At 37.9% G+C, this 25,542-nt stretch overlaps 1 protein-coding gene across 1 annotated transcript in view; it reads right to left on the reverse strand.

The window, feature by feature from the left end:
* The window catches only part of LOC129692142 (solute carrier organic anion transporter family member 6C1-like), a 48,956-nt gene that overhangs the window by 12,052 nt on the left and 11,362 nt on the right, over window positions 1-25,542 (reverse strand). Inside the window, exons 3-8 of the mRNA XM_055628384.1 lie at window positions 24,155-24,166; window positions 20,762-20,804; window positions 17,350-17,535; window positions 16,124-16,203; window positions 7,061-7,151; window positions 2,482-2,591 (exon numbers count right to left, since the gene is read on the reverse strand). Of these exons, the coding sequence (XP_055484359.1) occupies window positions 2,482-2,591; window positions 7,061-7,151; window positions 16,124-16,203; window positions 17,350-17,535; window positions 20,762-20,804; window positions 24,155-24,166 (522 nt within the window). The remainder of the gene's footprint in view (window positions 1-2,481; window positions 2,592-7,060; window positions 7,152-16,123; window positions 16,204-17,349; window positions 17,536-20,761; window positions 20,805-24,154; window positions 24,167-25,542) is intronic.

The raw sequence follows: 25,542 nt of genomic DNA on the forward strand, positions 1-25,542 counted from the left end.
GAAATGACACCCTTCACAATAGCCATTAATAATATAAAGTATCTTGAAGTGACTTTAACCAAGCAAGTGAAAGACCTGTTTGAAAAAAAAAAAAAAACTTCAAGTCTCTGAAGAAAGAAATTGAAGAAGATATCAGAAGTTGGAAAGATCTCTCATGCCTATGGATTGGTAGGATTAACGTAGTAAAAATGGCCATCCTGCCAAAAGCAGACTACAGATTCAATGCAATTCCCATCAAAATACCAATACAATTCTTGCAGACCTTGAAAGAATAATTCTGAACTTCATATGGAGAAACAAAAAAACCCAGAATTTCCAAAACAATCCTGTAAAACAACAGATCATCTGGAGGTATCTCCATCTCTGATCCCAAGCTGTGCTACAGAGTAATGGTAAAATAATAAATAGTAAAATAATAAAAACAGCATGGTATTGCCATAGAAGCAGAAAGTTCAATCAATGGAACTGAATAGAAGACCCAGAAATAAACCCAAAAACCAATGAATACTTGATTTTGACAAAGAAGCCAAAACCATTCAATGGATAAAAAACAGCATCTTCAACAAATGGTGCTGGTCCAATTGGATGTCTACATGCAGAAAAATGAAAATAGATCCATATTTATCATCCTGCACAAAACTGAAGTCCAAGTAGATCAAAGACCTCAACATAAAACAAGATACACTAAATTGGTTAGTAGAAAAAAGTAGGGAAGAGCCTAGACCTCATTGACACAGGAGACAACTTCCTGAACAGAACACCAACAGCACGGGCTCTAAGAGCAACAATCAATAAATTGACCTTATGAAACTGAAAAGCTTCTGTAAAGCAAAAGACATTGTCATCAAAACTAAATGACAGCCTACAGACTGAGAAAGGATCTTCACCAACCCTATATCTGACAGAGGGCTGATATCCAGAATCTATAAAGAACTACAGTAGTTAAAAAAAAATAAATCAACCAATCCAATTAAAAAATGGGGTATGGAGCTAAACAGAGAACTCTCTGTAGAGGAACAGAGAATGACAGAGAAACACCTAAAGAGATGCTCAATGTTTTTAGTCATCAGAGAGATGCAAATCAAAACGACCCTGAGTTTTCACCTTCCACCTATCAGAATGGCAAAGTTTCAAAACTCAAGTGACAACACATGCTGGAGAGGTTGTGGAGAATTTGGGAACCCTCCTCCATTGTTGGTGGGAATTTAAACTTGTATAACCACTTGAAAATCAATTTGGCACTTTCTCAGACAATTAAGAACAGTGCTTCCTCAAGATCCAGCTCTACCACTCCTAGGCATATATCCAAAAGAAGCTCAAGTACACAGCAAGGACATTTGCTCAACCATGTTTGCAGCAGCTTTATTTGTAATAGCCAGAACCTGGAAACAACCCAGATGTCTTTCAGTTGAGGAATGGATACAGAAACTGTGGCACTTTTACACAATAGAATACTACTGAGCAATTAAAAACAAGGATATCATGAAATTTGTAGGCAAAATGGTGGGATCTAGAAAAGATCATCCTGAGTGAGGTATCCCAGGAACATGAATACACACATGGTATGTACTCAATTATATAGCTCTATAATATAAGATAAACATATGAACATGTATGCACCTAAAAAAGATAAACAATAATTGGGACCCAGAGTAAGATGATCAATCTTCACTTAGGAAGGCAGATGGGATGAACATGGGAAGTAGGAGAAAACAAATAACAGGACAGGAGCCTACTGCAGAGGGCCTCTGAAAGACTCTATCTAGCAGTGTATCAAAGCAGATGTAGAGACTCATAACCAAACTTTCTGCAGAGTTCAGGGAGTCATACGATAAAAGAGGGAGTTAATATGACTGGGAGAGGACAGGAGCTTCACAAGGACAAAATATATCAGGGCACACGGATCTTTTGTGAGACTGTTTCTACAAACAATGAACATGTATGGATATGGGATGCTGAGCCCATGGTAGCTCAGCATCCAAGTGAGTTTCCCTAGCAAGGGGAACAGGAACTATTTCTGACATGAACTCAATGACTGGTTCCTTTACCTCCCCCACCCCCACCTCAAGGGAGGAGCAATCTTGCTAGGCCACAGAGGAGGACATTGCAGCCAGTCCTGAAGATACCTGATAAACTAGGGTCAGATGGAATGGGAGGAGGACCTCCCTTAGCAGTGGACTTGGAAAAGGGCAGGGAGGAGATGAGGGAGGGAGGGTGGGATTGGGAGGGAATGAGGAAGGGGGCTATGGCTGGGATACAAAGTAAATAACTTGTGATTAATATAAAAAATAAAAATTAATAAAAAAAAAACAAAAAAGAAGTCTCTTACTTTCCATTACAAGGAATGTGCATAATTTAACTAAGAGACTCTCAGACTTCTACCCAAATTTAAATTAAACACTTTGTCATTTTCTTAATTTCATAAGAAATTAAACAGGCCAATTTAATTGCTTGTTATCAAAAAAAAGTATCTTGTTTTACCTGAATAGTATTATGTATATCCTTCAAATTAGTTCCAATTTCCTTATCTTTAAGCCTCTTGTCAAAGGTAGGAGGTTCATTTTCTTTCTCAAGTCTTAGCACTTGTGAACCTGTAGATCACAAGAAAAATGAACTTTTGCTAGCTCCTGGTCAGTAAGAAAATATACATCATACACTGAAATATACATCACACATATAATAATCCCTACTTGTCATGGAAAGGTAAACGAGTTATTTTAAACACACCAAAACCAATGTGTATTTTAGAATGCAAATTCTTCCACAGTAGTGCTTTGCAAAAGACAATTTTTTGATAATGAAAATTTCTCATGTCTACAGTACCCAGTTCTTAAGTCCACCACTCTGTATGTCTCTTAACTGCTGAATTCTGGTTCCTATGGCTGAATTAATTCTTAATTTAATGTTGAATTCAATAGCATGTTCAATAAAAAATATTTGATGACATAGCCCTAAAATAATCCATCCCCAAAAAAACACTTTTATGTTTCACAATGTATTTTGAGGTAATAAACAGCATTAACAAGTTAGAACTTTTAAAATAATAATAAGTAATAATAATAATTATAAACAATATTAAGTAAGAATAATAATGTGACAATGTAATACTAATAAATATAATTATAATATTTTCATTCCTTTTTAAAATTTATTTTTATTAATTATTTTATTTTTTTTCACAATTTATTCATTATGTATCCTAATTGGAGCCCCTTCCTTCAGCTACCCCTGGTCCCAACCTTCCTCCTTCTTCTCCTTTCTCCCCTTCTCATAATCCACTAAAAAGGGGAGTTCTCTTCCTCTGCCATCTGCCCATAGTTATCAAGTCTCATCAGGACTGCCTAGATCATCTTCCTCTGTGGCTGGCAAACCTGCATCACCAGGGGGTGGATGATTAAAGAGCAGGCAACCAAGTTCATGATATAGGCAGCCCCTGCTCCCCTCCCTCAGAGATCCACATGGAGACTGAGCTGCCAATAGCCACATCTGAGCAGGGCATCTGTATCCTTTCCATGCATGGTCCTCCATTGGTGCATCAGTGTTTGCAGGACCTCCTGGGCTCAGATCCTTTAGCTTTATTGGTCTCCTTTTGGGGCTCCTGTCCCCTCCATGTCCCTCTAACACCACCCACCTCTTCCAATAAAACTCCCTGTTCTCTGCCCAAAGTTTGGCTGTGACTCTCAGTATCTGCTTTGATTCCATGTTGGGTGGAGCCTTTCAGAGGACTCTCTATAGTGGGCTCCCATCCTGTTTCCTCTCTTCCATCAGTTCTGGTGTCTATCCTGTTTGCCATTCTGAATGAGACTTAAGCATCCTCCCTAGGGTCCTCCTCAGTGTTTAGCTTCCTTAAGTCTGTAGATGGCTACCCTATTCTTATACATATATCGTTACATCTTTTCTTGACTTACATTTACTCACTACCTTCCCTCAGCCCCTTTATCTTTTCTTCTCACATAGCTCCTTTTCTTTCTTAATTTCTTACATGCACACGCCATGTCAGCTTCAAGTGTTATAATTATAATTAGTCTTTACATCTGAATGAATTGTGCTGGGCAACATATTTTCTTCATCCAGTAATCTGTTGATAGGTTTCTAAGCTGTTTTTATATCATGGATGTTGTGAATAGTGCAAGTAGAGTAATGTAGATTTCACTTTTCTTGAACAGTGTCTAGTTGAGATGTCCCTGATGACAGCTATTCTGGATGGATAGAGATGGAATCTTAAAAGAGTTTCAATTATCATTTCTGTGATTGCAAAAATTGTTAAACACATTTTAAACATTTCGGCGATGGAACTGATTTCATAACTGTATTTTCATGCATATATATCATCACACTCTGTTCTTATTTGTTCCTTTTACCTTTTGCTCTCCTATATGTCATCATCTTCCCCCACCTCCACATACTCCTCTAGCCTGTGAGTCTCAAGTTCTGCTTCACATTATGTGCATTTCATTACTGTATAACCAACTTCCATGAAGCTCTCTTGTGACCCTCAAATGAACACCTTTCTAGGTCTGTCACACCAATAACCAACCCCATGCACACACATATTTAGACACAGCAACATGTGTACATACATACATATTTTTAAATTCATATCTCGCTTATGGAGGAAAAAAATAACATTTGACGTTTGAATTTCTGAGTCTCACAGGGTTCACTTAACATAAGAATTTCTAGTTTTTTCATGGATTTATTTTTCTTTATAGAAGAATAAAATTCCATTGTGCATAGGATGTCTCCTTTATCCTATTAAAGAAGCTAAAGTAGACATTGTAATATCTAGTAAAATAAAATTTCAATGAAAATTAATCAAAAGAGATGGGGAAGGACATGTCATTCTTTCAAAGAAAAAATCCACCAAGAGGACATGTCAATTCTTAACATTTAGGCTCCAAATAATAGCATACCCACATGTGTAAAAGAAACATTATTAAGCTTAAGTCACACTTTGAGCTGCGCACATTAATAGTGGGAGACTTCAATACCCACTCTCATCAATTGACAGATTGTTATGACAGAAACTAAACAGAAATAACAAAACAGATATCATGAATCAAATGGACCTAATAGATAGCGACAGAACATTCACCCAGACACAAAAGAATATGCCTTCCACAGAACATTTTTCCAAAACTGATCATATACTTGATCACAAAGCAAGCCTCAACCAATACAAGAAAATTGAATTAAATTATTGTATTGTATCAGATCACCACAGTTTAAAGCTGTACTTCAACAACAGAAATAACAAAAAACCCTACATACTCATGGAAACTGAACAATTCCCTACTCAATTACCACTGTGTCAGGAATAAAATAAGAAAGAAAATTAAAGACTTACTAAACTTAATGGAAATGAAGGCACAACATACCCAAACTTATGGGACACAATGAAAACAATGCTAAGAGGAAACTTCATAGCAGTAAGTGCCTTCATGCAGCCTTGCCAGGCTACAGAAGACAATGCAACCAGTCCTGATGAGACCTGATAGGAGGCTACGCTCAGATAGCTCAGATAGAAGGGAAGGAGGACCGCCCCTTTCAGTGGACTAGAGGAGGGGCGTAGGGAGAGAAGAAGGATGGAGGGTCGGGTTGAGAGATGAAGGAGTGGGCCCCAGATGGGATACAAATTGAATAAACTGTAATAATAATAAGAGTAATAATAAATTAAAGAAAAGAAATTGCAGAGATCCAATGCCAACAACTTAACAGCTCACTCCCATCATAGTTCCCTCCTTCCTCCCTTCCTGGCCCCACCTTAACTCCTCCTTCTCCCTATCATCCCTTCCCTACTCCTCAGAAAAGGGGAGCACCTCTCACTCACACCCCCACCCAGGCACATTAAGTCACATCAGGACTGAACACATCCTCTTCCCCTTTGGCCTGACAAGGCAGCCCTGCCAGGAAGAACTGATTGGAAAGCTGTCAACAGCGTCCATGCCAGAGACAGCCTCTACTTCCTAGGGAACCCCATAAGACCAAGCTGTCCACCGGCTATATCTGTGTAGAGGGCCTGGGTCCAGTCCCTGTATTCTCCTCTGTTGGTGTTTCAGACCTAGATTACTTTGCCATGTTGCTTGTCTTGAGGAGCTCCTGACCCTCCAGGTTCTTCTAATGTACTTTTTTACAGACCTTGAAAGAACAATTCTCAACTTCATATGGAAACAAAACAAAACAAAACAAAACAGGATATGTAAAACAATCTTTTACAATGAAAGAACTTCTGGAAGTATCACCATCTCTGATTTCAAGCTGTACTACAGAGCAATAGTAATAAAAGCTGCATGGTATTGGTGTAGAAACAGACAGATGAGCCCTGAAATGGAATTGAGACCCAGAAATAAACCCACAAACCTACAGGAACTTGATTATTGACAAAGAATCCATTTGCATTTCTTTAAGAACTGAGTGCTAAGACTTCTCCCTAGACCCCTTGCTCTTTTCCTACTTGCTCTTATCCTCATCAATAGCAAGTCCATTTCTTCCCTGGCATCAGAGCCTAATACTTTGGGATTCTAGCACATTTTGAAGACCAGCTGAGACACTGAGCCTCACAGACTGAACAAATACTGACCTCCTGTTCATAGACAGACATTATTGGATTAGCTGGGCCAGAGCTTATAAGCCATTCTAATAAATATCATATACACATATATATGTAGATATATATGTGTATGTACATGTATGTGTAGAGAATGAGAGATTTGTTCTGCAAGTTCTGTTACTCTAAAGAATCTGAAGAACACACTGGTAAATACATTTGAGTATAGTTCATTTTTTAAAAGATCTATGCATGTTAAATAAAAGGGATTATTAAGAAATAATAAACTACACATATATATATGAACAAAAATGTAGTACATAAATATAGTATTTGGATGTGATATACCTTGATTGGGTAACAACAACACTATGACACTATTTCTTTGTCACAGGGCAATACCAGTAGAAAAAGCATATTCATAAGGGAACATAGTTTATCTATGCTTTGAGAATGAGAGCTGAGGGTAAAATTTACTCTAATTAATTAATTAATATGTTTTTTTATACTCACCAGGTAAACGAGATGGAAAACAGAACAACGGTAAAAATACACCCCATGAAAGTATAACAACAAGATAAGCAATCCACCAAGGCTGCTGCCACTGTCGAAAGCCAGAAACAGTTTCCGTTGAATAGAGAAAGATAAGAGATTTTAATTAGGTGCATTAAAAAAAGATATTTTAATTAGGTGCATTTAAAAAAAGATAATTAGTTGGGAGAGAGGGAGAATTTTATGTTAAATTGCATTCACTTGTAGTTTGTCACTATTAATTTTGGATTTTTCCTTACAAGAGTATGTTGTTAAGAATGTTATAGTTTGATTTTGGTCCTACCAGAGCCAAACTTTCCCACTTCCCTTTTCAGTGACACTACTCAGGTAGCAGAAGTTGTTCCAATTTAAAGTTTTCTCCATTTTAATTTATGCTTCTGGAAAACCAAGTTTTGCTTCTTTTTTGTTGTTTGTTTGTGTGTTTTTTGTTTTGTTTTGTTTTGCTCCTTTAAATCTTGCACAAGGCCCTCTGTAACAAGAAGCATTGCTCCTTAAGTTGCACAAATTACCTTGTATATGACATCTGACCCTTGAGGTCACACGTCCCCTGAAATCCCTTCCTTCTGGTCCCTTGTGTTAGGTGTACTTGATACTTCTGTGGTCTTTCCAGTTTTCCTATAGGAACCCTTTGCATTCTTTTTAAGGTTTCCTTTGCTTCTCATTGGGCTTTGTAGCTGGCAAGGTAGAAAGGGAAATATGAAAGTCCATGTACTGAGATTTACTAAATTTAGAATGATGGTGAGATATCAGCATCTCTTGTCTTTAATCAGTGCTGAGGCCAATAGAATTATTTTCAAAGTTACCAAGGTATTTTTGTTTGTTTTAAGCATTTAGGGTTAAGATCTACAAAGGTCAATGAATACTCTATTAATAATATTTTCAGGTCCACATCCAGGAAAATCTTAGCTGGGAGCAAAAGAGATGGCCATAAAGATTGTGAACACTGGTTGATCTTGCAGGAAACAGGGTTTGGTTTCCATGTGGGTACATGGTGGTTTCAAAGGATTCAACATCCTCTTTCTCCACTCCATAGGCATTTCACACACATCATGCATACATACACATACGCAAAACAGCCACACATATAAAATACAAATTAATGCCTCTTCATTATAAACAAAAATCTTCACTAGCCAGCTATTTTAAGAATGATGCTCAGTTCCATATCAACTTGTTTTGAAGGAGCTCTTTTGTTACAGTAGTTGATGAGGTCATTAGATTTTCTCTTTCATGAAATGTGGAAACATTCACAGTGTTATTCACTGGTGAGGCAACTCCTTATCTTTTGGGGGTGTTTTTCAGGAATATAGGTTTACCTGAAATGACATAGGACCCCAATCTTCATCTCCACAATCCGTTTGTCATGTGTTAATATATAACATCCATAGGAGCTACATGTTTCTTTCCTGTTATTATCCATTGACTGTTTATTTATTGTGGTACTGAGGATTGAACCTAGGAGCTCCAGCACGCTAAGCAAGAACTCTATAATTAAAAACAGCCTACCTTTCCTTTGAATGATTTCAAGGTCACTCTAAGCTACACAACCACATCTTAATCCCCCCAAACCTTGAGCATACATAGATCACCACTGCCATTGGCCTCCTGTTGCTTGTGATATCTGCAAATTTCATGTTTCTTAGTACTTTGAATTAACTTGTATAGTTTTAATAACACATCACATATGACACAATTATTTTATATTTGCCAGATAAATTTTGAAATCAAAGTATTTTCCTTATGCTAGAAAAAAGTGCTTTGAAAACTACAAACTGTTATGATTTGACTACACAATACTTAGCAATCTGTTTAAAAGCCCCATGCACTAGTTTTCTAATACAAATTCAATAGCAACTATAATAAAACTTCTTTGAGCAACATTATAAATACTAGAGAAAATAACAGCGTTTTCTTTCATGAAAGGGTTAATTAGGCTTCCTAATTTGATACATGAATTTAGTTGAATTCTAAGTGCTTTGATTGTTATCAGAATGCCAAATTTACCAATACTTATTTATGTTTAATAATTCTTATTTTAATCTCTTTTATCATATTTTATATATGTTTGTGTTTCAACTGCATGTATGTAGTGCACCATACACAGAGTTCAGAAGAAGCTGTTGGACACCCTGGACTTGTACTTACAAGTGCTTGTGAGCCATCAAGTGAGGGCTAGGAGCCCTACCCAGGTCCATTGAAAGAACAAATGCTCATTACTGCTGGCCCATCTCTTGAATGTTGAAGTGTGAGTGTATGTGTATGTGTGTGTACAATTGTGACAATTGTGATTGTAAATGATTAATAAAATGAACAATGAAATTTCAAATTTTAAAAATGAGAGTTTAACACAGAAATAAAAGAAACTGGGTCATGGGGTAGAAGGACTAAAAAAGAAGAAAAAACTATAACTTTGAGAATATTTAATTATAAAATTCCTTGTCAATAACTGTTAAAAAGTAAGTAAAATAGAGTAAAAATAAAAAAATCACATAATCATCTCAATGGTTATTAAAAAAAATGTCATGGTAAACCCTGAACCCCTCTTCATAATAAAACCCCCAAAGAAAGTAGTATTAGAAGGTTCATGTACACTTGAATAAAAAAGCAGACTAAAGCCACGGCAGCAGCCAGCACTATGCTAAACAAGCATAATCCAAATGTCAAAGGAGTGTCTACTCTCTGGATCCATACCCAAGAGAGCTTTTACAGTCTTAACCCACACATCTGGGTGAGGAAAACAAACAGAAATCATCCATAGGAAGGAGAAAAACAAATCTATTTAAAAGTGATAAGATCCTATAGTTAAAACACCCTAAAAACTCACTCTGAATGCCCTTAAGAGATTATTATTATAAACACTTATGGCAGAGTAGCAGAACAGAAAAATTGGTGTATAAAGATCAGATATTAGAACAAATAATAAGCATACTCAGAAAAAAATCAGAATAACAAGCACATTAGCACTTAACACCAGAACAAAAATTACCCAGGGAAAATGTAATGAAGGTAAAAGAATACTGTGGTCAAGTATACAAAACACTAAAAGATGGAAAACTATCAAGAAATGAAGAAAAAACGAACAAAAATTAAAAGATAAATGAAAAGATGGAAGGTCTTCTGTGTTGATGAGTTAGTACAATTAATATTGTGAAAATGGATATATTACTGAAAGTGTTCTATAAATGCAATTCAATATTTCTCAAATGAGAATGGTATTCTTCACATAACTAGAAGAAATATCCTAAAATTTAGATGGAGACAAAGACCATAAATAGCTAAAGAGTGTCTGAGGAAAAGCTATGCTGGAGAAATCACCATACTAGATTGTGAAGTGTGCTACAGATTCATAGTGCTCAGAACTATGGTCCTGGCACAAAAATAAACATCTAAAGGAATGGAATAAAGATGACGACACAAAAACAACCATGACAGACATCTAATTTTGAACAAAGGGAGAAAATCACATGCTGAAGAAAAGACACCTTCTTTAAAAACTAGTTCTGTATCAGGTCCTCAACTGAGGGACATCTGGGTTTCCAGCTTCTGGCTATTACAAATAAAAGCTGCTATGAACATGATTGAGCAAATGTCCTTCTTGTATACTTGAGCATATTTTGGAATTGTGGTACATATACACAATGGAATTCTACTCAGCAATGAAAAACAAGGAAATCATGAAATTTGAAGGCACATTGTGGGAACTGGAAAAGACAATTCTGAGTGAAGTATCCTAGAAGCAGAAAGGCACACAAGGCATATACACATTTATAAGTGGATATTAGACATATAATATAGGATAATCTTACTAAAATCTGTACACCTAAATAAACGAATCAAGGAAGAGGACCCTGGGTAAGATGATCAATCCTCACTCAGAAAGGCAAACAAGATAGACATCAGAAGAAGGAGAAAAGAGGGAACAAGACAGGAGCCTACCACAGAAGGCCTCTGAAAAACTCTACCCAGCAGAGGCTAAGACTCATAACCAAACTCTGGGCAGAGTGCAGGGAATCTTATGAAAGAAAGGGGAGATAGAAATACCTGGAGGAGACAGGAACTCCACAAGGAGTGCAAAAGAACCAAAAAAAATGTGGACATAGGGGTGTTTTTGAGACTGATACTCCAACCAAGGACCATGCGTGGAGAGAACCTAGAACCCCTGCACAGATGTAGCCCATGGCAGTTCAGTGTCCAAGTGGGTTCCATAGAAATGGGAAGAGGGACTGTCTCTGACATAATCTGATTGGCCTGCTCTTTGATCGCCTCACCCTGAGGGGAGTGCAGCCTTACCAGGACACAGAGGAAGACAATGAAGCCAGTCCTGATGAGACCTGATAGACTAGGATCAGATGGAAGGAGAGGAGAACCTCCCCTATCAGTAGACTGGGGGAGGGCATGGGTGGAGAAAAGGGGAGGACATGAGGGAAGGGGCTACAGCTGGGATACAAAGTGAATAAACTGTAATTAATAAAAAATAAATAACTGGTTCTGTGTAAGTCAGATGTCCATTTGAAGAAGAATGAAACTATGTCCTTCTCTCTCACTCAAAACAACCAGTTAAAATCAGAGGTCTTAATATAAGACCTGATCATTTGAATCTAGCAGAGAGAAACCGAAGAAAAACATTCCAAGCAGAAGCATAAGCAGGGACTCCAGCGATACCAGATATGCAGTTTCTTCTCTCATTTTCTGATGCCCTTCCTCCACCTACATTTGTTTTATTACTAATTTTTCATATTCAAAAAGCGACAACTCATCATCAAACCTTGCCATGAAGCATTTTTAATTTTTGTACTAGTAACATATTTGTAAATTTAAAAATTTAAATTTTCTAAATTTGAGATAGTAATGAATTTATTGATTTCCATTATAGCATTTCTTCTAAGGATATTAATGTTTTGTGCATATGATTTATATTGTTAAATTATATTATGGCGCTTCAGATTTAGAAAACTACTTTTAGCTAAGAATTTTACATTTTTTATTTATTTGTGCCTAACATCAGTTTGAGTAACCCACTTTACTGTTTCTTGTATGGAACATTTGCTTATGATACATTCCCACAACTTTAGCTTTTTTTACTTAAAATTTTTTATCTTTCCTGAATTTTGAAAAAACTTAGATCAATAAAATAAATGACAGCACATGCTGATTGGAGTGTACACTGATACAGTTATTATGAAAATCAGGTGGAGGTTCCCTCAGGAAGCTGGGCATCACTCTACCATCCAGTTATACCATTATTTGACATTTACCCAAAGGACTCCACTGTAATACTTGTTCATCCATGCTTATGACTATTGTGCTCATCATAGCCAAAAAGTGAAAACAGCCTAGATATCCATCCCTGATGAAGGTACAACAAAAATGTGGTACAGTCAAAATGGAATATGATTTATCTGTTGAAAATGAATTACAACGTAGGATAAACCTACTAAAACCTGTACATCTAAAGAAACTAATTAAGAGAGAGGACTCTGACTAAAATGCTCAATCCCCATTCCGAAAGGCAAAGAGGATGGACATCAGATACCTAGAACCCCTGCACAGATGTAGCCCATGGCAGCTTAGTGTCCAAGTGGGTTACATAGTAATGGGAAGAGAGACTGCCTCTGACATAATCTGATAGGCCCATTCTTTGATCACCTCCCCCTGAGGGGAGAGCAACCTTACCAGGCCACAGAAGATGACAATGAAGCCATTCCTGGTGAGATCTGATAGACTAAGATCAGAAGGAAGGAAAGGAAGACCTCCCCTATCAGTGGACTTGGGGAGGGGCATTCGTGAAGAAGGGGGAGGAAGGATGGGATGGGGGGAGGAGGGAGGGGCTTATGGGGAATACAAAGTGAATAAACTGTAATTAATAAAAATAAAAGAAAAAAATGAATTGCAACAGTTACAGATAAATAGATAGAATGAAGAAATAATAATTCACAGTGAGGTGAATCAGATCCCAAAAGACAATTACTATATGTTTCTTTTATATTTGGATATTATCTGTTAAGTTTTTTTTTTTTTACTAGCTTGTACTTATCTATCGATCTATTATTATCTTATCTTTCATATGGAGTTTATTTATTTATAATAAGCTACACATAGCAAGAACAGTTATAAAACAACCAGGAAAGCCATATGTAAAAGTTACATTCAAAATATTTAGCTCATTTGTATTTTGCAACCTTGAAGAAAATACTATCTATCCTATCTAGGTGAATCTAAAGTCTTGTATCTAAGTCATTCTCTGTCATGTCTTGTATTCATCAACTTAAATAAACATCTTTCTAGACTTTAAAACATTTTCTTAAATCCTAAACAAGATAAGCCGAACTGTGAAACTATAACTATCTAGTAGTCTTCAACCCCATCAGAGAATTGAGAAGCGATACTTGGCTACTTCCAGGACACTTGTGACACTATTGAACTAATACAACTTGTATGTAAGCAGGGAACTGTTGAAGGTCACAGGGTTTGTAGCTTGGTGGTATTGAAGATTACCTTTCTCTTCTGGTAGCATGCAGTGTACCATCTAAAAGCATGACTGATAGGTAGTAGGGAATAAAACCTCTATTTCAACTTTTCCGTGTTTAATGACGTAATGTTGATTTTAGAAATTGGGCCTAATTATCAAGTTGTGAATAGCAACCAATACCTTACAATAGCTTGGAGTGTTTGGGGATTTTGTGGCATGACTTTGTGGTAAATGACTCAACAAGATTTAAAAAATTTGGGATGTGATGGAATGAGATATCTTATTTAGGCATTGTCTCAATTATTTGGAGACACCATTTGAATTTCTTTTATATAAGTATATTTTAGTAATCTTTTACAGTAGTAGGTTTCTATATGTGATTTCAAATGACCTTTAGTGTTAAATGTTTCTCCCTATATTTCTTCCTTTCTCTCCACTATTTTCTTCCTTCTTTAGCTCTCTCATTCAAGTTTCTTTCTTAAATCTTCATAACATTATGTTGTATTTTTCCTTCTGTGCAAGATCCCCTTCTTCCTGGCCCCAGGTATCTAACTTCTGGGTTATTTGTATTGTAGAACATATCAAAAGCTTGGGAGCGCAAGTAAAAAAGCAAAATTTTTTAAATCTTGTTGAATCATTTACCACAAAGTCATGCCACAAAATCCCCAAACACGCCAAGTATTTTTTGATTGGACTTAAAATCCATTCTAAAAGATATAATCTGTAATTGGCACTGCTAAATTGGTCAGAACCTGAGGCTAGATAAGTCATGGGCCTGGAAAAAACCTAATAGTATTATTCTGATGAAAATCTATAGCAAGAAAATAGTTCCAAATAGCATTCTTGCATATCTGTACAACTGTGCCTCATTCAACCCACATCAGAAAAGCTTCTTCATGCAGTAGAGGTTACTTAACACAGAGACTCACAATGGGAGAATGTGGAGAGAGAGATAGAGAGAGAGAGAGAGAGAGATTGGAGCACTCAATCCTTAGTGGCATGTCTTCAGCAAACTTTTTGCCTCAAGACTCTGGGATCTGTGTGGAAGAGGAGGTTGTAAGAACTAGAAGAGATGAATGACTCTAGGACATAGTATCTTCCAGACACAATATGTTAGGTGTACATATGAACACACAGAGACTGTGGTAATACACAGAAGACCTACAGCAGACAAAGTTGGGATCCCAGCACTGAGATGGGGAAATAGACATAGTACCCCGATCCCAACCATGAAGGGATTTCCTAAGAATGTCTATTTGCAAAGAGAATATATGTTCTCTACAACAGAAATGTCACTGTATATAACAATGTTTGAATGGAGCTCTCTGCCCAGGAATAGTTCCCTGATAAAAAATGAACTCAATGTTTTGTTTTGTTTTATTTCATCATTTATATTTTTTTGGTATATTGCCTGTTTTGATTTTCATTTTGTTGGTGTGTTTTCATTTTTGTTTTTTTTAATTTAATTTAATTTTATTTTATTAATTACACTTTATTCACTTTGTATCCCCCATAAGCCCCTCCCTCCTCTCCTCCAGGTCCCAACCTCCCTCCCCCTTCTTCATGCATGCTCCTCCCCAAGTCCACTGATAGAGGAGGTCTTCCTCTCCTTCCTTCTGATCTTAGTCTACCAGATCTCATCAAGAGTGGCTGCACTGTCATCTTCTGTGACCTGGTAAGGCTGCTCCCCCCTCAGGGGGAGGTGATCAAAGAACAGGCCAATCAGATTATGTCAGAGGCAGTCCCTCTTCCCATTACTATGGAACCCACTTGGACACTAAACTGCCATGGGCTACATCTGTGCAGGGGTTCTAAGTATCTCCATGCATGGTACTTGGTTGGAGTATGAGTCTCTGGGAAGACCCGTGTTCAAATTTTCTGGTTCTGTTGCTCTCCTTGTGGGGTTCCTGTCCTCTCCAGATCTTACTATTTCCCACTTTTTACATAAGATTCCATGCACTCTGCCCAACAGTTGGCCATAAATCTCAGTGTCTACTTTGATAGTCTGCAGGGCAGAGCCTTTCAGAGGCCCTCTGTGGCAGGTTCCTAGGTTGTTTCCTGTTTTCTTCTTCTTCTGATGTCCATCCTCTTTGCCTTTTGGAATGGGAATTGAGTTTTGTTTTTAATGAATGAGAAAAAAGACAAGGTCATGTGGGTAGGGAGGTATCTGGGATGATTTTGGTATAAGGGAAGAAGATGATCAAAATATATCATATGAAAAATCTTTTAGTTAAATAATAAATAAGATGAAAACTTTTGTATATCATGTATCATTACTATTGTATTGTATTGAATGAATAATGAATGTTTTAACAACAAAATATTTTAAAAAGTTAATGAAGTTTCAAGTAATGGTTTTGTATGTATTTCAAACAGTAAAAATACAAATTCACACTGTAAATGTACATATGTTTACATATATGTACACATCACCCACAGCTGCATACATTTCTATGTGTTATTTATGATTTATGCTATCTATTCAAGAAGTATTCTATACAACATAATCTAAATAGAAAAGTAAAGAATGTGACTTACTGTGCATTTACAGTTACAGTCTCAGGAGACAGAAGACCATGGAATCCTATTGTGTAACCCAAAGTGTAGCCCACAAATCTTGGAAGATCCACAATAGCTTGAAAATAAACACAGCCCCAAACAGTTTTACAATATAACTTAGTCATACAAAATATAACTGAATTACTTGTGATGTTTGAAAGTTTTTGTGCTATTTTTTTATTATGTGATAAAAGTAAGATAGGTAGGGAAAGAGAGGAAGAAATGGGAGTGGGAGTAAAAGAAGGGTAGCGAGAAAATATTTGCTGGAATTAATTCTAACAACAAATCTCAAATTGAGCAAAAATCTGGCAGGAAATTTATGCAAGAGTTGGTGATAGTCTCATAGTTAATGCTAGTCCTGAGCCACAGGCACCGCTTCTTTGAAAACAGTCTGTCCTGTTAGGACTCTACATTGCTTGAATGAAATCTGGGCTTATTAGGTCATCTGCTTTACCTAGTGTGGGCCGATTATAAGTGTTAATCAGACCTCAGACAATGTCAGACAACCATGTAGACTTCTGCCTGACAGTACAACTGGATGGCCTATTCTCTTATCTAGTCATGTATTAATACTAAGATCATTTAATTATGAATTTAGTTATATATTTTTAATCCATACATATAATGTAGCATAATTATATTCATATTCAATATGAGCATAAACTGTATTTTCTTTATTATGTCACTAGAAATATTTTCAAGGCAAGTACAAAATAAATTTTTTATTTTTAAAAATGATATGTAATATCTCTGTGAAAATATTTCTTCATTCTGACCTAACAGGAGCAGAATTCATTACTGGTTATCAGATAGATTATTAGTGAGGGTCAATGCTCACTTAATGTAAAACATAATTTACATGAGATATTGTAAGTAGGCAAAATACTGTGATCAGCTATCTCCACTCCCCCTCCATACTTCTCTCTGTACCCTCTCCCTCTCCTTCCATATCCCAACTCTCAGAAAAAAAGAGAGAAAATTTTGCTTATTAAAACATACATATGCTACATTATTTGTCTAAATCTTTTTAGTGACATTTAAATTATTTACCTGGTGTTCCAAATCTCATAGTTAGATTAGGGTGATTTTGAAGTTATGCAAACAAGTCATCACTACGTGGTACACTGCCGTCACCGGGACAACAGCACTTCTGTATCAGTTATACCGTACAGAACTCTCATCAACAGTCAATAGTCTATGCGTATTAAAAAACAAAACTTGCCTAAATAGAAGCCAACTGAACATGAGGGAACATGGTCAAAAATGAAAGTTACACCAAGGATATAAAGTGGCATCCCACTGATTCCATGGAGACACTGCCCAACGAAGAAGAGATGGATACATATTGATCTGTGAGGTATTATCCTTCCCTCACAGGTTTCCACTATATGTTCGTCTGTGCACAAGTCTATTGAAAGATAAGAAAATATTTTACTGAATTGAGTTCAAAATTAGATGTACAATTAATGTGCAGTTTCTACTACCACCAAGCTTTTCTCTTTACATTGAGTGTAGTCATGAAATCAATTCATAGTCATATTCTAAATAGCAATAGCAGAATAAAAGAAAATGTGTGAGAATACTAGAAGAGACACACATTATGAATGAAACAGTGTGATTATATGCACATGAATACATGTATACACGTATGAACATACACATTTACACATAATACACATGCACACATTTTCCTATTCCTCTGACTTTTGTCCCCAGAATAAAAGTACTTGCATTGCCCTAGATTGTCCACCATCTGAGTGTAGTTCTAGGGTCTTTTCTTTAGCAAACTTTAAACTACAAGTGCACTATGACTTTGATTAAATAATTTCCTATTTTAGACCTTTGAGTTTCTATAATAGACTGTTATAGTATGTTATGAAATATCTTCCTAAAGTGTCCTGTATTAAATGCTTAATTCCCTGGTGATATTATTTGGAAAGTTTCTAGAAATGAGAGATAGAGACACACTACTTGGTTTCTGAAAGGTGTATCTCATCCTAGGTCCTTCCTAGCTTCACTCTATTTTGTCCTCACCATCAGGTAAGCAGACTTCCTATGCATACACCCAGTTTTCTGCCTGCCTATGTGCTCAGAGCCAATGGAGATCAGCATCCATCGAGGGAGCACTATGAAATCTGGAGTTAAAAATACACCTTTCCTACTTTTAAGTTGTTTGTGTTTGACACTTTTTTTCACAGCCACAAGACAACTAAGTAAACATGGGCTCATAAGGATTTCTTTAGTTACTATGTAGTCATTTACCCATTAGATTTTGAAGCCCTTTGGATCACAGGTTTTTACTTTTTTTGTTTTTTACATGGTTATAGATTCTGTGTATTTATACTTGTTAGTTGATTGGTAGAACTAAGCAGGTGATACTGAACCATATTTGACCACCTTGGGTGATAGTTAACATACTCTCTTAAAATATTCTTGCAGTAACATTAATAAACTGAAGGTTTTAGCCTATTACTCTAATGAAAAGATATTTGGCTTAGTTTCTGTGGCTTAGTTTCTTCACTCTCTGTAAAATGGGAAGATGTACTAAAACTGTGCTTCAACCCAACATGTTCCTTCCTTTTTTTAAAAAAAATATAAAAGTACGTTGTGTTTAATGGATTTGTGACATTTTAATACATGTATATGGTGTATTACAATCAATTTCATCTCTTTACTCTTTCTCTCTGCCTCACACTCTGATTGGCTTCCTCTTCCCGACTGGATCCCTTTTCTACATTCATGGTTCTCTTTTTTTATTGAATCAATGGGTTTTGTTAGAATTGTTTACTTGAATGTTAGGCAGAGGTTTGTTTGCAGAAGCATAGGCACCTTGACAGGGACTCTACTGCTGAACATACTCTCTTTCTCGCCCCTCTCTGCAATATGTAGCTACATGTCTATCTACTGGAATACATGGGAACTTTTGAGCTAAATTTCCTTTCCATGTTAGGCTGTAGACAGATGTTATCTTGGATAATTTGTGTGCAGCTACTCAGAGCTTCCATGAGTTCATCATTACAATGGGCACTTCATATGCTAAATTCAGTAGTCACAAACCCTCCACCTTGTCTCTTATTCTTCTGTAATGTTCTGTGGCCCTTGGAGTGCCCATTTATAGCTGAGTATATAACACTCACTCATTTTGAATTCTTCTTCTCCCAATCTTTCCAGCTAATGTCTACTAGTTTGTCATCCAAATAGTTTTTAAAAGTTCTGTTTTAATGCATCTGTTGACTATTTCAGTGGTTCCTTATCTGTTTCTTCTGTAATTATGATTGACAATTCTTTACATCTTTTCTCTCACAAGATGAAATGACAGCTCCCAGCCATTTATACCTCCAGCTCCATGGGATCTGAGAACTCTGGCTTTGGCAGGCATCGGCATGCTCATGGTGTATATGCAAAGCACTCAAATAAAAAATATTTAAACATTTTATGGAATTTAAAAGACTCCTTTCTTCCTCAATTACAATGTAACAATTATAAAGAAAAGGCAGCAATTAATGTGAGGGTGACTAAGTGTGGAACTATAAGGGACTGAAGGGAGGGAACAATACAAGAGGGCTTGGGGGGACAAGATGTGGGAGAGGTTGGAAGACAGAAAAGGAGTGGGGTGATAATATAATTTTATTCTAATTAAAAAGCAATGTGCATTCAAAGTGTAAAAATGGAATGGAAACAATTTGATCGTAACTAAGCAGTAGTGAGTGAGAACTAATAGAGAAGGGTGACTTGCAGATAACATAAAAGGGGATCACTAATGGAACAAAGTGTGAGGAAGGAACACATAGAATGACCACTAGAAATCACATGCTTAACTGGAGGGGGAAAGTGAAGAATAATGAAATGCAAGTGTGGGGCAAAGAAAAATTTCAATCTCAAGGAGTTAAGGAATTTTCCTCCATGATGACATTTTTCCATCTAACATTTTCCTCCATGAAAATATCTTAGGAGTTCAATAGAAAAAGTCTTTTCAAAGGTTAGAATCAAGTGTGAATTAGGATGGGTTTCAGGTGAATGGACCCATTTGTGAAGAAACCAGTACCTCCAATTAGTATCAGCAGTTTCATCAAAGGAATCTGCTGAAACGTGGCTTGAGAAAAAGGCAGGTGCATGACTCACTCCCAAGGTTTACAAGCAGGAGATAAGGGCAGTGAGATAATATTGCTGAGGGAATCTCTAGAGAAGGTTTGAAAGATTTTAATATGTCATGATGGCAGACAGAACACAAGCTAAAAATGAAATGAAATGACAGCTATGAGAATCAGAGAAAGTGGGTTATCTACTAGTCCCAATGAAAGAAAAGTAATTTGCTTTCATCCTGAGTAAGTTTCAAACACAGCTGTATATCACCAAAAAGCAGAGCTCAGTATACCTGGTAAGATATGTGGATGGTCACATTATATAGGGTTCTAGAAAACAAAGGTGAAAATGTAGAATAGATTCTTTTTTTTAATTTGTGAAGAAATTTTGTGTTCAGTTTTTCAAGATGTATTGAAGTATGATGTTTACATATATGTTGGAGGCACACATATTCTACATGCATGTTGAATATAAACCTGTCATCATTGTAGTTAACAGATGGAATCATGGCACAGATAACAAATAAAAAAATGGAAAGCTCTTGACTATACCATAAAGGTTCAGGTAACTCACAGTGAAAGATGAACCTAGTAACTAAACAAGAAAGCACAGAAAGGAAAGAGCAGAAAAGAAAATCAGAAGACATGGCAATAAGGGAAGAGGGGTAGATGAAAGAAATACAAAATCTCTCTCTCATTCTCTCTCTGTGCATGTTTGTCTATTTTTATAGACTGAAATAAGAGTGTATAGTCAAAAAGATTTATGCACATAAACCCAAGAAAAACAAAAGGTATAAAATGTAGATGATGTAGCAAGGACATTTGCTCAACTATGTTTATAGCAGCTTTATTTGTAATAGCCAGAAGCTGGAAACAACCCAGATGTCCCTCAGTTGAGGAATGGATGTGGTACTTTTACACAATGGAATACTACTCAGCAATTAAAAACAAGGAAATCATGAAATTTGCAAACAAATGGTGGGACCTACAAGTGATCATCCTGAGTGAGGTATCCCAAAAGCAGAAAGACACATATGGTATATACTCACTCATATAGACCTATAAGATAAATATACTGAAATCTATACACCTAAAGAAGACAAACAAGAAAGAGTACCCGGGGTAAGATGATCAATCCTCACTGAGAAAGACAAATGGGATGGACATTGGAGGTAGGAGAAAACAAGTAATAGGACAGGAGCCTACCACAGAGGGCCTCTGAAAGACTCTACCTAACAGCGTATCAAAGCAGATGCTAAGACACGTAAGACCTGGGCAGGACAGGAGCTCCACAAGGACCAAATATATCAGGGCACAGGGGTCTTTCATGAGACTGTTTCTCCAACCAAGGACCATGTATGGATAAAACCTAGAACCCCTGCCCAGATATAGCCCATGGTAGCTCAGTATCCAAGTGGGTTCTCTAGTAAGGGGATCAGGGACTATTTCTGACATGAACTCAATGGCGAGCTCTTCGACCCTCTCCCCTTCCCCCCGCGGAGGGAGGAGCAGCCTTGTCAGGCTACAAAAGAGGACATTGCAGTCAGTCCTGAAGAGACCTGATAAGCTAGGATCAGATGGAAGGGAAGAAGGTCCTCCCCAATCAGTGGACTCGGAAAGGTGCAGGGAGGAGATGAGTGAAGGAGGGTGAGACTCGGAGGATATGAGGGAGGGGGCTATGGCTGCGATAAAAAGTAAATAATCTGTGATTAATATAAAAAAATTTAAAAAACAAAAGAAGGCGGGGCAAGATGGCAGCGCCGGGAGGACTCTCATTCTGAGGAGCAGCACAGCAGGATTGGCACAGTGACCAGCAATCAGAACTCGCGGCCATAAAACACAAGTGGTTGTGTTTCTCAGGTGAGAGGATACCCCTCGGTGGGGGATTCAATCAGCTTTAACTCACCCTGCTAAACCGCGGAAGATATCCCGGCTCTGCCAGGCGCTTAGTCGCCAGCCCAGAGCTACCCGCCAGCGCGATCTGGTCATGGTCCCAGACTGAACTGTGGGCCCACAACACCATAGACTGGATTTCCCAGTCGAGAGATAACCCCACGGAGCAGGAAACAATTGGGACCGAGCCCAGGTTACCCAGACATCCCCTGGAAAAGACTTGGGTTCCGCGGGTGCCCCAGGAGACAGCCTGGACCCAGAGCCAGGACAAAGGCGCCTGCACAGAGCCATGCCTGCGCGCGTGATTCGCTGCCTCAGATAGAACTGTGGGCACCAGGGCACCAGGGCACCAGACTGCGTGTCTCTGGCAGGAGGAAACCCCCAGCAGAGGGGGTCAGCAGCTCTAACGCTTAGGACACCCAGCACCAAAACACTTCCTGGACTCACGCAGACTCTAGTACAGGCAGAAGCGCTGTGCTCTGCTGCCATTGTTGCATTCCCCTGGGGCACTGGGACACACAGCTGCATCCTCGAACCTGCAGAAGCCGAAGAGCCATTACAGCAGCCCTCAGATACTGTGCCAGGGATCGGCCAGTTGTCCCTGGCTGGACTGCCAAAACTGTAGGAATCCCTGATCCTTCAGGGTGGCTGCACCCACAGCGTCTGGACCAGAGCGGTGCCTACTGCCGCCATCCCAGACAGAGACACACAGCTTCTTGTCCAGAGTGAGGCACCCAGCCTCCAGACCAGAGCAGTGCCCCCAGGCGCCAACTCAACCTAGGTGCACATTATCCAGGTCCAGAGCAGAGCAATCAGCCTTTGGCCCAGAGACTTGCTGAGTGCACCTCCCACTTTCCCGGACAGAACTGTGCGCCCCAGGATAACAGACTGAGTTTCCCTGTTGGGGGAAAACCCCACAGCTAGGGAATCAGCAGTTTCTTCAAGAGGACTGTACATGGAAATTTAGTGAGCAGCAGCACACTAAATTTATAACAAGAAACCCAGCAGTGGGGCAGCTGTCTTGAGAAATTTTATGGGTAAGAGGAGATCCCCCCCTGCCTAACATAGACCACAGCTACTACTCAGGGCTATAAACCTGAGGTGAGCAGTGGCAACTCCGGAGAAACACTGGCCATACAGTGACCATAACCAAAAAGCAGAGAAGGACTCCTTCAGGAAAAATCATCTTTCGGCCAAGGGGATACTCCCTACCTCAGGACTCCAGGAAGCACAGAAACTAACAGCCAACACCTAAATCAGCCCAATGGGTAGAGGTCAGCGTAAAGGCTCAACCAACAAAAGACAGAGCAATATGGCATCTCCAGAACCCAGCCATCCAGGGGCGAACAGCCCTGAACAATGCAGCATAATAGAAAATCAAGAAGATGACCTTACATCTATGTTGATGAAGAGAATAATAGAGGAAACAGATAAAATACGTAAAGAATTAGAGGAAGATAAAACCAAACAGATCATGGCTATCCGTAAAGAAATGGAGGAAGATAAAGACAAGCAAATTAGGGCCATCCGTGAAGAAATACGGGAAGATGCAGCCAAACAGCTTGTGGCCTTCAGAGAAGAAATAATTAAATCACTGAAAGAAATCAAAGAGACAGAGTTGAAGGAACTAAAAGAAAAAGAAGAAAATACAAGCAGACAGGTGAAGGAAGTAAACAAAACAACTCAAGACCTGAAGATAGAACTAGAAAAATTAAAGAAAACACAAATGGAGGAAATAATGGAGAGGAAAAATTTAGGGAAAAAAACAGGAACTACAGAGGTAAGCATAACCAACAGAATACAAGAAATGGAAGAAAGAATCTCAGGTGTAGAAGATACAATGGAAGAAATCGATCTATCTGTCAAAGAAAATGTTAAATCCAAAAAATTCCTGACACAGACCGTCCAAGAAATCCAAGACAATATGAAAAGACAAAATCTAAGAATAATAGGAATAGAGGAAAAAGAAGACTCCCTTCTCCAAGGCCCAGAAAATATTTTCAACAAAATCATTGAAGAAAATTTCCCCAAGTTAAAGGAGAAGCCAATAAGGATACATGAGGCCTACAGAACACCCAACAAATTTGACCAGAAAAGAAAATCCTCCCGCCACATAATAATCAAAACAGTAAGTATACAGAACAAAGAAAAAACACTAAAAGCTGCAAGGGAAAAAGGCCAAGTAACATATAACGGCAAACCCATTAGAATCACACCTGACTTTTCAACAGAAACTATGAAAGCCAGAAGAGCCTGGACAGATATCATGCAGACCCTAAGAGAACACAGATGTCAACCCAGGCTACTATACCCTGCAAAACTCTCAGTCCTCATAGACGGAGAAAACAAGATATTCAATGACAAAAACAAATTTCAACAATACCTACACACAAATCCAGCATTACAGAAGACACTGGAAGGGAAAATACAACCCAAGAAAATTAGCTTCTGTCAAGAAAACACAGGAAATAATTAACCTTACTACAGCAAAACAAAAAGCAGCCAAGCACACAAACTTATGAACACAGCCAACATCAAAATCAAAGGATCTACCAGCCACTGGTCATTAATCTCTCTCAACATCAATGGACTCAACTCTCCAGTAAAAAGACACAGATTAACAGAATGGATACGTAAACAAAACCCAGCAATCTGTTGCATACAAGAAACACACCTAAGACACAAAGATAGACATTACCTGAGGGTAAAAGGTTGGAAGACGACTTTCCAAGCAAATGGACCCAAGAAACAAGCAGGAGTAGCCATTCTAATATCTGATAAAATAACTTTCAACCAAAATAAATAAAAAGAGATGAGGAAGGACACTTCATACTCATCAAGGGAAAATTCCACCAGGAAGACATCACAATCCTGAACATCTATGCCCCAAATACAAGAGCACCCACATTTGTAAAAGAAACATTGATAAAATTTAAACCACATATAGATCCCCACACATTAATAGTGGGATACTTCAACACCCCACTCTCAACAAAGGACAGGTCAACAAAACAGAAATTAAACAAAGAAACAATATCTCTGACAGAGGTCATGAATCAAATGGACCGCACAGACATCTACAGAACTTTACACCCAAACACAAAAGAATTTACCTTCTTCTCAGCACCTCATGGAACCTTCTCCAAAATAGATCATATAGTTGGTCACAAAGCAAGCCTCAACAGATACAAGAAGACAGAAATAATCCCTTGTATCCTGTCTGATCACCATGGAATAAAGCTGGACTTCAACAACAAAAGAAATAGCAAAAAGCCTACACACACATGGAAACTGAACAACTTGTTACTAAATGACAGCTGGGTCAGGGAAGAAATAAAGAAAGAAATTAAAGCCTTTCTAGAACTCAATGAAAATGAAGACACAACATACCCTAACTTGTGGGACACAATGAAAGCAGTGCTAAGAGGAAAGTTCATAGC

This window comes from Psammomys obesus, unplaced genomic scaffold (genome assembly GCF_907164565.1).
Source record: "Psammomys obesus unplaced genomic scaffold, mPsaObe1.curated_primary_1811, whole genome shotgun sequence".
Classification (NCBI taxonomy): Eukaryota; Metazoa; Chordata; class Mammalia; order Rodentia; family Muridae; genus Psammomys; species Psammomys obesus.